Here is a 15,513-nt window from a genome sequence, read left to right on the forward strand (position 1 = left end):
GGTTACTGGATGTGAAGTAATGCAGTCCCCTAAAATTGATACAGTGGATTTACTTTATCTTAAATTATAAACCCCAGTCCCAGAGTATCTACCGGCAAGCTGCTAATAACACCACTTTGTAGTCAAGTTTTTACAACTTGATATTTCACTCACTTTGATTATCTACAATTAGTTATCCTCAATTGTTACACAATCCTGTCATAAATGACGCTAATGGGTAAAACAGTGAAGCCTAATCACAGCATGGTAGCAATTAGAATTGATACAAAATCACTAAAGATGCAAAGATGGCACTAGAAGAGATTGATGGAAGAGCTAAAAAATATCTTTGACAAATATTGCTAGCAGCAGAAAGATGCATCAAAACCCCCAACATACAATAAATACACTATGAAGGTGTGGGGAATTTACCAAATGGAACAAATAACACACTTTTTGAGACTTTAAAAAGATACATTTATTAAAAGGTAGAGCCCTGCCATGTTTATAATCATTCAGTGAAGTGATCTAAACCTTCCCACATATTCTTAATCATACACGTATACACCACACACATTCACACACAACTTCCTTCCCCGACACTCCACCCTTTTTTTAGTATTCATTTTTCCTACTTGTACTTCTGTTTTACTCTAACCATTACAATCAATACTTTAAGTGTCAGTAAAGGTTTCTCTCTTTTTTTGTTGAATTATATATAAACCATAAAGATACACCAAAAAAAATAAGAAATACTGTAGACAAACTTGGGTAACACTTTACTTGACCGTTTCTACATAAGGGTGACATGACACAGTCATAACTATGACATGACACTGTCATAAACTTGTCATAAACATTATGTACATGTCAAACGTTTATGACTGCTGTCATTAAGTGTCATTTGTTTTTTGTAATGACAAGTTGACATTGTTTGGGTTGTCTTGATTATGACAACTTGACATGAATCAAAGTGACATTACCAGAAGATGTCTTTGTCATGACAAGCTGACATTAAATTTGTTTAGGATGTCCTTATAATGACAAGTTGACATTAACATAAATACATCTTCTGGTAATGTCATCCTGGTTAATGTCAAATTGTCATTATAAGGATATCCCAAACAAATTTAATGTCAACTTATCATGACAATGACAACTTCTGGTAATGTCACTTTGATTAATGTCAACTTGTCATAATCAAGACAACCCAAACAATGTCAACTTGTCATTACAAAAACCGAATGACGTTTGACATCTACATAATGTTCCTGACAGGTTCATGTCATGTCATAGTTATGACAGTATCATGTCACTTTTAAGTAGACACCTTCAAGTGTTGCCCAAAATTGTAAATATCATGGTATGAGTTGCTGAAACTGAAAATGAAAACTAAAACAAAAATCAGTACAATTTACAGTAGCCAATCCAAGATGGACTGAACTGACTGGATTCAACTGAATGCTTCTCTGAACCCTCTCTGAATCAGCTGCTTTGTGGTGACCATATGATCCTGTTCTTAGGATCAAGCCAACAAGTCTATAAACTTTTAACTGCCATGAGCAGTACTACGTACAAAACTTAACAAGTACACAAGTACTCCCTTTAACTGGCTGAAGAATATATGGTCACTTTGTTATCAACCCACCACCTACACGTCTATAAAGTGTGTAAATATCACCAGTCTTCCTGTTTATTTCATGATTCATGGAGTGACGTATATGATACTGTGTTTTAAGCCCACAATACAAGAGAAACTAAGTGTGCTGACTCAGTTTGGGTGCTCTGGATTGTCAATTCCTTCTGTCTGTGGGCTGCAAGGATTTGAATCATGTGGGTCACCTGTAAAGTAAAGAGGAAAACTAAATCAAATATTCTGAAGGACAACCACACATGAATGAATCCCCCTACAGAAAGATCCTACAACCAATAAAACAGTGTTAGACAGCAATGTTACATTATTCAAATACATCAGCCTCAGGACTCGCAGAGGTGCAACAGTTCGTCACCTAAACCCATTAATACTTCAACAAAATGGAATCATGAGAAGGTATTGCACATTTGAATTGCAATTATCCCCACAATGCAGCAGGTTCAAGATTTACTTCACTCTCCAGACAAAGAGACTGTAAGAGCAGTTTACATCTCCATTCCAGCTCACGTAAGTCACATTATGAAGATCAATGGCCTCATTTTTCTCTGTATCAGAAGAGATACGTCTTCTCGCTCTTGGAAGCTATCTGAGTTGTCAGTATTAAGAGACATATCTACTTGGCACCTACTCTCAGCTCCCAGGACGCGATGCTGTAATAGCTGTGTCCCAATTTAGGAGATGGATCCTTTGAGTTTTTGGGCATTCCACATCAAAAGTGTACGCTAACATTTTAAAGGCTGACACAGCTGACAAAGATTAAATATCAGTGGTAACCTGAGACATGTTACCATACTAATGGATGGAACATGGCAAATAGTGGACCAGGTTAACAGTACTATATTTACATACAGGTAGGTAACATCTATTATACTGTAATGTCCTGTGATTAACAATAGATACAGCTGGTATTTATGGGAATGCCAACAAAATGTCACATCCTTCAACACCAGGAGGGAGACAAAGCATTTGTTACCTTGCTGAAGAGTTGCTGTGTGACTTTCTGGTTGTCAATCACGCTTCAAAATACAGAGTTAAAGGGTATTTTAAAACTGGACCCTATTTTTTGTGTTTAAGTGACTAATGGGAACAACATTTTTTAAACCACGTGACCAGACATCACGTGACGCTCCTGATGATGACGACAGACGCAGTTGTCGAAACTTTAAAGGTATGACGAAACAACACTCAAGCCTGTAATAAGAACGATATCAAGCTAAACATTTTTTTAAAATCAGTCCTGTATCAAGCAAGAGCAGCAGCTGGGCTACGATGTCAACACTCAACAGCATGCCATTAAAAGTGCTTGCTTCTGCCCCTGACAGGCTCAGATTGTTATGACAAGTGTCTGACAAGATTATTGAAAGGATCCCTACAGAGATATACCTTTATGCTAAAGAGTAAGATAATTTTTGTTTAACCAGAAACAGCCCTGAATCACTATTGTCACACCCACCAGACTCCATTTAAATAAATGGTAATTTTATCACTGTAAAATACATTTACAGAAACAAAATAAAACTTTGTCTTTCCACTGTTATCACAATCACCAACTCTGATTTCATTGAAATAAACCCTTAAAATGCCAAGTTGGGTGGGAAAACATGTTGGCTCTATACACGATAAAATTACTGTTAATTTGAATGGAGTCTGGTGGCTTTAGCAATTGAGATTTGGGGGCTGTTGAACAAAATGGATCTAACACTTTATTCAAACTGTTGTAGCTATTGGTAGAAAAAGTTGTGAGCCTCCAGGGACATGTAGTTCTTGAGGGTGCAAACCCCCTGCGTGATAACATAGTAGCACAATGTCAAAACAGGCTAATAGCATTGAGCAACATTAGCGCTGCTATAATGTGTGCATGGAGTTGACTAAAACACACTAGTCTACTATATCATAGCATTAATGACTGTGGGGTACTGATAATGTGCTAAGTTTTATTAATCATAGCTATAGTAAATGTACTGTTTTCCCCCTTGCTGTCTCCACCCTCACCACACCCCCTAACTATGTCTAAACACTGACTGTATCAATATATCCCACTGTGGAGTTTATGCCCAGTTTCCATTTTTCACCACTTGCAGCGGCTTTTTCATTGGTCTTATTAATAGGATATATTTACCAGTGACTGCTTTCCATTAGTCACAAAACTAATTGCCTGTGCTTAAAGTGACTGGTGCACAGTGGATTGTGGGATACTATATATTAGTTATGTATGCCTGTATGAGCCTTTGGCAGCAACAGGCCTTTTTCAGGATCAAACCCTTGAATAGGGACAGCTAACATGTCAGTAAAAAACTTTATCCGTACTCACTGCATACCTTCATGATGGTTATTGGACATGTCCTCAGTTGGAGACCTTGACGTTCCCGTGTTTTCATCTGCAGAACTGTCCTGCTCTTTTGCTGCAAGAAATTGATCTTTATTTCAAGAAGTGAAGTTTGGAGTATTTTTAACTATAACTGTAAGAAATAAAGCTGGATGAAATATCATTTCTAGCAGGAATAGGGCAGAAATATCAAACCTCAAAAAACATGAAAAAAATACAAGAACAAAATTGTTATTTATGTGGAACCAGATGGTGTGCCAGATGGAAATGACTGTCACAGACATCATATGATTACCTAAAATGGTTGTGTCAGTCCCTCCATCACCGGTGAGCTCTGCGTCTGAGCAGATGTCACCAAAGATAAAACGGATCTTCTCCTCTGCATGCTGCTCGTTGGAGGAGCCGTGGACCGAGTTGTGCAGGATGTTGGAAGCGAAGCGGGCCCTCAGAGAGTTTGGAGATGTCTCCTTTGCTTGATCAGGGTCTGCAGGGCCCATCATGGCCCTCCACTCCTCCACTGCATTTTCCTTGGTCAGGACGAGCATCAGACACGGCCCTCTGAAACAAACGATGACAGTATGTTAATATAATAAACAGGATTTTAAATGACTTATGAACTTTAACTACTTACTGTCAGTGTATTCAAGGGAGAGCTGTGTATCTGCCCGCCTTATTATTTGTGTTTATTGGTAGTTTTGCAATCAAAGTTCGGCTAGCCACTACAGTGTGGTCTTTGTTGCCATGGAGATAAATTGAAATTCAGCATGACAAGAGAACATTTTTACACAGAAATTAATCAACAGAATAATGCAATTAAACTGTCAAGAGCCACAATGTGACACTTTCTATTGTTGCAATGAGCAGGCTTTGACTGCACCTTCCCACTTAGGACTAATTTGGTGAATAGCAGATAAAAGATGTCTAGACATCCTGTTTAAAACTGGGACGGATTTCACTCACAAAATGATGTTATGTTGAATTTGTGAAGAATCTTTGTTCCTCTCTCGTCCCTCCATGGTGAACAAAGAATTCCAAAATGGAGAAAAATATTGATTAAATTAAATAAATGATGGCTGCATTTAACACCAGCAAAACTATATCAAAACATTCCTTTACAAACTCTCACACTACTCGTGCATTATAATTGATCGCTGCGTCCGAAAACACATACTATGCACTACATACTCAGTATGTGTTCTACTGTTCATCATACTTTTGTGTGAATAAAGAGTAGTGTGTATCTTGTCAGACACACTGAGATGTAATTACTGCGTCACTTCCTGAGAGCCTCTTCGCTAGTTGGAGACGTGTAACCCCTGCCAGTCTCAGCTCTGCCAGAAATTTAAAAGCAATTGTAAAATGTTTATTATGCTTAATAAAGTGAAATCTCATACTTAAATTTAAGCATTATTGATGATACAGAGCTGTCTTGGCTCTATCTAAACATCCGTTTACAAACTCTCACACAACTGGTGCAGCTTAATCCAAGTCTCATTTATCCAGTCGTATGCACAGTGCTTCACAAACACGTTTTTTCTTTAAAACTTTGCTATTTAAAACACTTCTGCATATGAGTAGCTCACCTGGGCAAGTATGTGTGTTTGAACTCTGCTTGTGCATATCATTGAGCAGAGTTCAAATGGCTACTTGTCCATGTGTGAGACTGTTTATGCAGAAGTGTTTTTAATAGTAAGGTAGGACGTACTAAGCTCATGACTGGATAATGAGACTTGTTGTGTGAGAGTTAATTAATGCTAAACCTGAGCTGATGTTGAGGGATAGCGACAGTAAAGGTAGTTTCTCCAGCTTAAGTGCCCAGCTGCACACATCTCTCTGCTCATTGTGTCCAAGCAGTTGTGTAACAACCGAGTGAAGGGACTAATCGGAGCGGAAGATAACTCTAAAATCTAGATGTGCGGTGGGACAAAGAGTGAAATTGAGATGGACTTCCTAGCCGCTTGCCTGAGGCTGCCTTGATTTTAAGCAGCTAAGATTACAGTTAAAAGTGCTGTTAAAACTTCCAGTGGCAACAGGAATTAGGGCAGGTCTGCTGTGGTCACTTTGCCCTTCTCCTGTGGCTGTGTTCAGGGATAGACTAACCGACACATGAATTCCACCAGCTGGTTGAAGAAAGGCTTCTCTCTGTGCTCTTTGTAAAACTCCTCAGCCATCTCCTTCGACAGCACCGTCTCCTTCAGCTGCGTTACACAGAAACCGCCGCTGCTGATCTCCTCCATTATCTTGTCTATTACAGTCAGAAAACACATTATAAAGATGATATGATTACCTGTACACATTTATATAAACACAGGTACATTTTTATATTGTTCTGAATGACGACAGAGGACCTTTGTGTTCCTCTAAGGCATCAGGTTTGATCACTGCCAGTGTTTGTTGTTTAGGGAAGAAGAAGTTGATCTCTCGTTCTGCCTCTTCGTGGTTTTCACTGCCATGCAGCAGGCCCATAGGCTCATTCTCCACAGCAAACTGGGCCCTTAGACTGAGTGATGAGGGATACAGAAGTCAGCATCACAGGTATGATTAGACTGTTAGGTGCCATCTATATCTAATAGCTAATATTTGATGGTTTGTTTTGGGATGAAGTGGTGTAATTTATTGTACTTTCTTTCACTCTGGCTCAGCCTGCCTTGTCTGCTTCTACCTCAGCAAGTGATTGTCTTTATTTTTAAGATTGCCTTTCAAGAAAACACAGAAACTGGAGTGAACTTGGTGCTTTGCAGGCGGAGGGAGACCACAATAAACCTTCATCTCTAAAATGTATCTTTGTCTTATGACTGCACTACTGTCAGAAAAGAAACTGTTATCTAGTACATTTCTCTTCCTGTGTGGTTGCAGAATACCTTTCCTTTCTTTAAAGGTCCAGTATGTAGGATTTATGGGCATCTATTGGAAAAAATGGTGTATAATATTCCTAACTATGTTTCTATTAGTTTATAATCACCTGAAACTAAACATCGACGTCTTGAGTGAGGCCAAGTTGTTCTTCAGTAGTCCAGAATGGCAAACCAAACACTGGCTCTAGATAAGGCCATTCATGTTTTCGCATTGGCCACCGTAGTTCTCCTACAAGCTTGGCACACAGGGGAAGTTTAAGTTCTGCAACCTCACCACTAGATGCAAATAAATCCTACGTTCTAGACCTTTAATCAAATGGTTGTGTATAATAACCTGAAAAGTTAAAGTGGAAACCCCCCAAGCATTTCCAGGTGTTGGCTCCGCTATCTCAAAGACAACCTGATTGCTTTACGTCTTCCCCAGAGCCTTCCGCCATTTCCTCTACTGGGGATTGTAACTGCAAAGTACTTCCATTAATACTCTTTTGTAACTTGGGATAGCTACAGATACCTAGCGGGACAAACAAAAGTAGTATCTTCTTCCTGTTATGGTAGCGTAATGGTTGACGCACTTCCTCGGTGCTGTAAATGGAGCCTTCATTTTTCCAAGAAATCGTTCCTGTTGCCTAACAGAACTGCACAGTGAAAGCGAGGCTTACAGGGTAACAGTCTAAGTGCAGATGGTGTAACCATTCTATACTCATTACACTGAGAACTCAACATTTAGTTCATAATGATAAGTTAATGCAAAAAATGTGTCTATGTCCACCTTGAATACCTGACAAGGTAAAAACAAGAGGTCAAATAAAAATGCAGAGTTCTTTCTAACAAGCTGTCAGATAGATCAACAGTGAAAATTCCATCGGTAATAATACCACAGTGACTTCTCTTGGCTCATTTAATTGTGTGAATAAATAGAGCCACACATCACTCACCACTCAGGACTCTCCTCTTTGGCCTTATTAACGTCAGAAGGACCGAGGATGTTCTTCCAGTGACCGACAGCCCCCGTTCTGGCCAATGCCAAAGCTAGCACCGGCCCACTGTAAATATACATGTTTAATGCACATCTGCAGTAACAAACTACTCTTTAGATTTCAGAAGAGCGTGTCTAAGTTACCTGGTCATGTTTTGGAGCAATGCAGGGAAGTAGTCCTGCTCAGCGTGTTGGGAGTAAAACTGTCTGACCTGCTCCTCTGTCAACATCACCTCTCTTTGGAGAGCCACGGTGAAGCCTGACTTGTGGATGTGAGCTAAGATCTCCTCTGCGGAACACAATTTACACTCATTTGCCAGTTTATTAGGTACAGCTAGCTAATGCATTTCAAAGTAATGGTCCTGCGATAAATCCTACTTTCATGAAAGTTATCTTACACCCTGTGCAAAGGAGTGTACAGCAATTGTTAATGCTAGTTTCAGACCAATGCAGCCGCCACTTTGAGGGCCAGTTTTGCTGCTTAAATGTCCAAATATATCTGCTGCAGTGACATTACCACTCTTACTGCATTGCTCTCAGCAGAAAACCTCTCCAAATTGCTACACCTGACTTTTAAAGGGAGTGAGAGATGACATTCTGATTGACCCAAAACACACCTATGATCAATTAAGGGACTAAATACAACCCCTTGCACCTTACTTTGCACCCAGATTATGCGCTGTTTAACTGGCAAAAGTGGAGTTGGACACAGCTTAAATGCACATGCACCATGACCTTTAGACCATGTGCTTTAAAAAAGGCCCATAATGTTTATTTATTGCATTCTATTAGTCTGCATTAGTTTTAGCTAATGATAATAATTGATAGTTTTGATATAGATAGCCATAGTTTGTTTGTTGTTATCAATTACAAAAAAATCTGGAACTACACCTGTTCCATTCAACACCTTTTCCATGGGGATCAAGAAGCAGCCCCACCATGTCAGTATGAACCACCTTTGTGTGTGTACTGGTGCCTGTGCATTTGGCATGGGCCCCACCTCTGTTTTCTTTGGCAACGTCAGGCCGGATAAGAGCCAGTGTCCTCTCCACACGCTCTTCCTCCCCATCCTGCTCCGTTACCGAGGCCGTCCTAAAGTTGGGGAAGAAGAAGGCGAGCTCCCTGCTGGCCTGGTCGATGTCCTCACTACCGTGCACTGCGTTGAACAGTGTCTGTGTGCCGTATTGTGCCCGCAAGCTGCAGGAAGCCAGGGGGGAGAAAGGAGAGGAGAGCAGATGGTTGCTCGGCTGGTGTTCCACCAGAGAGAAGCATAATGTTTGGGTGTGTCTGACAGAGCAGGCGAGAATGTGCTGTTCATTCGTTTTCCCAGACTTAATCCTGAGATTGTTTCACACTGTTGCAATCAACTGTGCATGAACAAATCTCAATGCTATAAACAAATGTTCTTTACAAAGACACGGGATCGTAACATATCTTACAGTGGTTATGCTGTTGTTGATGTTTTCACGACTCTTTTTATGGATGTAGCATATGTATAATTTCCAGTAACTGACCTTTCTGGTTTCTCTCTCCTGGCTTCCTCTATGTCTGCTGGGCCAATAAACTCACGCCATGCTGGCACAACGTTTGCTGAGCCCTCAACCTGAGACAGTACCAGAATATGGGACGGACCACTGGACATATACTGCACCAAGTCCTCAAAGGAAGCCTACAAACCACCATCACATGCACACAGAGACAAGAGCATACACATGTGTTAATGTGACAAATGCATTTTTACATCTTGAATCAGGCCTTACATTTTCTAGGCGGGAAGAGACAGAAGAAAATTAGTGCGGATATATTATTAAAAGGCAAAAGCAATATATACACTGCATCATTTTACGGACATAATTGCTTCACATAGCCACCTTTCCTCATATGTTTTGTATTTCTGAATCTCTAATCATTTGGTCTCATCACAAACAGCGCAATAAGCAAAAAAAAAGGGAAAAAAGCTGCTTACACAGCGGATCTATTTTGAGCCCTGTGCAGAAATGCAGATGGAAGTGTGATGTATTGCAAACTAATTGAAATGATTTTTGCACTGGTCGTGACTGCTCTCCCATTAGGATGTTGACTCATAATTCAAATTGCCCAGACGAACCTCACAAACATACACTGAACCCATCAGCGGTTTGACTAGTGTGCCAATCTCTGCAGTGAGATACAAACACAAGTGTCTCTATCTGTCAAATGTTTTGTCACATGTCTGTGTGAGATGTGCCTTTTTGCTGCTATTCCGTTCTGTTCTCACCATACCTCTTCTGCTTTGTGCTGGTAAAAATCTCGAGCCTCAGTCTCAGTCAGCGTGCGCTCCTCATGGGCCAGGATCTCAAACCCAGCATCTTGGATCTAGCCAGGGGAGTATTGTCAGGATAATGAACTAATATCAGCAGGAATGCTTGAGACAATCTTGTCTTCTCAGAATGTGAGCAGCATTAGTCTGTGCGCACCTTCATAATGATCTCATTTGCCTTGCCGTGAGCAACAGCATCTGGTTTGATGATGGCAACTGTGTAGGATTTACTGGCAGGAACTACAGGAGAAAAGGACAGGCTGAGTGATGATCAGTAATGCAGATAAAACAGTAAACAGAATCATGATGACGCTAGTAAACAGCAACGGTAATCACAGTAACCACATTACCAGCAATAATGCTAATGACCAAAATAAATTGACCACTAATATGATTATATTGTTTCCACAGTACCAATTATGCTTTCTTCATTTTCAGACTGCTGTGGCGTCTCCTCCTCATCTGCATGCTCATCATCCATCAGACCCTCATCTTTAATCTGACAGACAAATAAAAAACACTGAATCAGTAAACATTGGTGTCGATAAACACTTTAATACATCCTTTCTTTTTTGAGTAAACTACAGCTGCAGCTTTTGATTATTTCAATATTTATTAATCTTCCAGGTACTGTCTTGATAAATCTGAACTTGTTAGTAAACAAAAGTTTTGTTCCAACAGTAAAAAAAAAAATCGTTTAAAGGAATATTTCACCCACAAAATGATTATTTGTTTTCAAAGTACTCAGATTACTCAGCCCTGTGAAATTGAATTTGTGAAGGAAACCGTTTTGCTTGAATGCCTCCCTGGTGAATGAAGAATCCAAAAACAGAGAAACTTCTTAATGAATTGGAGTTAAATGGAGTCTGCATTTAAAAACAGAAAAACTATAACAAAACATCCATTTACTAACTATCACACAACTCATGCAGCAAAGTTCAAGTTTCATTTATCCAGTCATGTCTTCAGCACTTTCCAAACCCTTACCTTTTAAAACAATTCAGCCTATGAGCAGTGCGCCTGGGCAAGCGTGTGCACTTGAACTTTGCTAAGCATTGAGTTCAAATGCGTACGCCTGCTCAGGAGCGCTAATCATCCTTGCATAGGACTATTTATGTTAAGTGAGAGTTTGGAAACTGATATTTTTGATAAAATTTTGCTGCTGATGCAGAATCCGGCAACTCTCTAGGTGACGGGACTAGCCTGAGTGTCAGACTGAAGCTCCCAGAACCTTCAGTCTGACATGGCTTCCATTGAAGGCGATTTACAAGGAAGAAGGAATTTGATTTTTCCCTAACCAATCAGTAGAGATCAACAACTCACCCAGAATCTGACGTCATTAGTATCCATGCCTCGGGGGTGCCGAAAACAAGCGAGCATTGCCCGTTTAAAATGTCTCCGTCGTCGTGCACGCCCAGCTGCATCGCCGTTAAATCCAGTTTAGCAGCTTCCTTAATTTGGTCCTCCATTAACGCGAGTAGTGGCGAAATACCTCGATAGCATCGTTAATGTGGTCTGTAGGATCTGTAGCAGTCGCCATTGTTGCTATCCTCACCAGTTACCCACCGGCGTACAGCTTGACATCAGCGTGGCGCTGATTGGCTATTCGCTAGACCCCCGGCGTTCATTGGGCCGTCCATCGTTTGGACGACATAAATCGCAAATTCATTGAAGTATGCCAGACCAGAGATGCAAGCCTACTCAGTTGAGTGGGCGGGGTCTATGGTCTGGAACCAGGCTACGACGGGACTTTTTGGTACTCTAAGTGTTCTGGTTTGTATTCCGAGTAGTACTGACCAAGCACGTTTTAACTGCTGGTAAACAGACTGTGTGGAAAGACGGAACGCATTGTTGAAATGGAATCTCTGAACCTATTGGCTACAGTCTGATGACAAGTTAGCTTTGAATTAGCTTTTATCTGCATCCAAATGCAGATATTGACTCATAGAGATTGGCTGAAATGACCAGGCCTTGGTTTGGATATCTGCTGGCTTCACCGGATCAGACTGAAATACTGGTTATCACCCGCACAGACTGATGGTTGTTTGACAGATACTGTAGCCGATGGGTTCCAAGATTGGCTGCTGGTAAACGCAGTCCCCTTCTATTTCAATTAATCAAGGATTTCTCAGTTTTTGGATTCTTGGCTGATCTTGAAGGCATGCAAGAAAAACAGTTTTCTTCAAGAACTCAACGTAACGTAAGGGTGAGCAATTGACATATAAATGATCATTTTTTGTGTGTGAAGTATTCCTTTAATAGTGAAGTGCCAAAATTCTGCATCTCGACAAAATGTCACCATAACCCAGAGAAAGGGCCTAACCCCTGCACAAAAAGCAAAAAATACTCACATGTGAGAAGCTGGAACCAGATAATTTTTAGCATTGTTTTTCATTTTGCATGAAAAATTACATAAATATGGGGCCCCTGTTCTGATTATATCAGTAAGCAAATGGACTTGGCTGTAACCTAGTTGTGTGCATGATTTATGAGTGTGGTTGTCTGTACAGTATTATGACAGTGTATGGACTATTTCAGCCTGTGCCTGTGATATAGCATATCATGACATGCATCAACAAATATTGGCTTGTCCAGCAACCATTTTTTTCTCCCTTTTCTTTGGTCTGATTGTAAGCTGGTGGGTTTATCATGGAGGGTGGTGTTTGTGTTTTTGTTCATATTTGTTCTAAAAGATCAGGATAAAACGCAAAAAATAATCGCTAATTTTCTGCAGATTGACTAATCGATTAATTGACTGCTGTTGGCTGTTTTCACGGGAAGACGTTTTAATACGTCACAGGTGTAGATAATACAATTAATGGCTGAGATGGCTGAATTCCACTTAGCTACTTCAGTTCTCTGTCACGTTGTCATTGCTCACAGGGACACTTAAAAAGAACGTCATCGTTAATGGTATTAGTAACACCTGTGCTCTTCCTGCTATGACAAGTCAAAAAGTCTGCTGTGCAAAAGGCCATTTGTTTCAGCACTAGAATATAAATATGCGTGAACGGATTACTGCGCTCTGTATGTGAAAGTGTGTGTATCTTGCTGCTCACCCCTTTGCGTTCACCACCTTGCTCCAGGACCAACTTCTCCTTGGCCAGCTCCTCCACAATCATCCTCTGAAGGAGAGGAGCGTTGGCCCCTCGCAGCACAGCCACCAGCTCCCCACCCTGTTATTCAACACAAAGACCTTTTTTATGTTTTATGCATTTGTACAACAAGCAGTGACATACAGAAAGGCTTTGACAGGCGCATGTAAGCAAGACAGAAAAAAAACCCAATGAGTCTGTGACAACATCAAAATAAAAAAGTACAGGCTCAGGAATGAGCACAATTCTGATAAAAGAGAATTAATAATACAAATGAAATAATGGGCAGCATATTGCATCACCACCAGAGAGATCACGACTCCATTCACGGCCCTATTTCCTGGCCTACATCATTACACATCTGAGCATTACAGAATCATGATGAAAGGGAATAAGAAATATAGACAGAAAATAAACAGATAAATATATAAATAACTTGTGAGTGGAAATATTAGGACATCAATAGAATACAAAGGGGGAAAACGGCAAAACACACAGAGCTGATGGCTTATACTGTATGTGCTGTACTATACTGTACAAGCATGCACACAGTAGCCTATATGCTGTACGCACACACACTCACCCCATAGAAGAGGAAGGTGGGCTCGCATTTCCCTCGATACTTTTCCAAAGCATCAATGCTGTCTGCCTCGGCCTGCACCACACACACACACACACACACACACACACACAAACACAAATACAAGTTTAGGGCTGCTCCCTCACAAATTTGAATTTAAACTCTTCACATTTTACTTTCACTCAGGGCTTACTGTGGCAAAGTGTAACAGGTCATCACCCAGTTCGTTCTTTATTTTTCGCAGGAGACTGACCACAGCTCGACAGGGGCCACACCACTGCTGATACACATCTACAACTAGAGGAGAGACAGTAATGTGTGAGTGTGTGTGGTGCAAGGCTTCAGTATGCAGTTATCCCAGTGAACACAGTGGGGCAGCAGCATACAATAAATTACTATCACGATGACAGAGCTCATTCACACACACTGTTTTTTCAAGTTACAACTATACAACAGCATTGACAGATGCTTAGTGTTGTGATGCTGTGTGTTCACTTTTAAAGGGACATGACAACAACTTTTACTTTTTAAGCTCTTACCTGTTAAACCTTTGGTTGCAAGCATTTCCTCCCACTGCTCTTGGTTTGTCACAGAAGCCTGAGTCAAAAAAGAATATCAAAGTTTCATAAAGTTAAGCTTAAATATCATCACAGAGGACTCTTGTCAACATCACAGACGCCATGTTGTGTGTGTACAACCTGCAGACTCGCTTCTTTCTTCTTCCCTGCCATTTTATATCAAATTAAATACAAATATCTAAAGGTATCTACCTCTACAGCTATCAGACGATATCTAAAGATAAGTTTAATTATCATGAAACGCTAGTGTGTCGAGCTGCTTATCATATCACGTTGTCAATCTCCTCAGATGCTGCTCACGCTTGTTTGGTCGCTCGGTTGCTAGGCAACGGCGCCTTCCGCCTTCCGGAGTCTTCACAGGGATCTAACATCTGATTGAAGCCACTCAATAAGATAATAAGTTCGTGTTGTCGCTATTAATTAACACCAACGCAGGTCGTATTTCCTAATTGCACCGCAGTTTGATTAGTTTAATAGCACATGGCAGTCACAGTGATCCCAAAGTGGGAGCTACTCTTCTTCTACTATCTTTAAACTGCCCCCCATGGGTCGCTGATAGGATCTATGTCTGCAGCTACAGGAAACAAAACCTTACCTCACTGCTTTACACCCACATTTGAGAGGCTTCACAGCGGTGTGTTATCCAAAGATTATGCTATCAAGGCTGTGCAGTGTTATCATTACAATAAAGGGCGCAGAAACTCCCCCAGTCTGAAAGCAGGAGTACTTGCAATCTGAAGTGCATTAGATTTGTTGGGCGCAGAGAAGCTGCGGTAGTCATTACTGCACACTGTCCCTCCAACCCCCCCACCCCCCCCCCGTCTTTTTATTTCAGAAGAGTGCACAATAAGCAGTAATCTCAGTAACAGTATCCCTACCCTCCACCAGACGTGTAAATATAGACAGTGCAGGCAGTGTGGTTGCACCGGGGACTGTGGGGTGGAGGGGCCTGATTGCCACCTGGAAGTACGCCAGTGTTTGAATTTGAATTTTATTAGCACACAAGATCTGACAAAAACAAGTATATAAAAACAAACATGGCAGGGATTGTACAGGAAGGGTAAGAAACCTGGAGGGGCTTATGGTTAAAACCTTCCCTGTAGAGTTTATAATCTATTATAATACAAATAATATTTCTTTCTTAAACATGAGAGTATACCAGACAAAACAA

The 15,513-nt window shown here is 40.7% G+C and overlaps 1 protein-coding gene across 2 annotated transcripts; it reads right to left on the reverse strand.

Annotated features, from left to right (window-relative positions):
* Positions 1–432: 432 nt before the first annotated feature.
* On the reverse strand, positions 433–15,178 carry LOC117250510 (thioredoxin domain-containing protein 6). Of its 2 annotated transcripts, none has more exons than XM_078174448.1 (17): positions 14,938–15,178; positions 14,304–14,361; positions 13,958–14,061; positions 13,768–13,839; positions 13,149–13,265; positions 10,504–10,588; positions 10,247–10,329; positions 10,053–10,145; positions 9,305–9,459; positions 8,791–8,987; positions 7,935–8,079; positions 7,750–7,857; positions 6,308–6,459; positions 6,060–6,204; positions 4,255–4,517; positions 3,952–4,035; positions 433–1,821 (listed from the first exon to the last, which is right to left on the reverse strand). In XM_078174448.1, the coding sequence occupies exons 2-17, from the start codon at positions 14,326–14,328 to the stop codon at positions 1,751–1,753; spliced, it is 1,899 nt and encodes a 632-aa protein (XP_078030574.1). In that variant the 5' UTR covers positions 14,329–14,361; positions 14,938–15,178; the 3' UTR covers positions 433–1,750. The 2 variants fall into 2 exon arrangements, with proteins under 2 accessions (XP_078030574.1, XP_078030573.1); XM_078174447.1 differs by lacking the exon at positions 14,938–15,178 and adding an exon at positions 14,463–14,622.
* Positions 15,179–15,513: the final 335 nt, after the last annotated feature.

This window comes from Epinephelus lanceolatus, chromosome 14, assembly GCF_041903045.1.
Source record: "Epinephelus lanceolatus isolate andai-2023 chromosome 14, ASM4190304v1, whole genome shotgun sequence".
Lineage (NCBI taxonomy): Eukaryota > Metazoa > Chordata > Actinopteri > Perciformes > Serranidae > Epinephelus > Epinephelus lanceolatus.

Excerpts from the sequence above, each read along its gene's own strand:
- LOC117250510 (XM_078174447.1), bottom strand. The coding sequence starts at position 14,495 with ATGGCAGGGAAGAAGAAAGAAGCGAGTCTGCAG. Across the intron at positions 8,988-9,304 it reads AGGAGAGAGAAACCAGAAAG|CTTGCGGGCACAATACGGCA; the intron begins GTCAGTTACTGG and ends GGCTTCCTGCAG. Across the intron at positions 6,205-6,307 it reads TGCCTTAGAGGAACACAAAG|ACAAGATAATGGAGGAGATC; the intron begins GTCCTCTGTCGT and ends TGACTGTAATAG.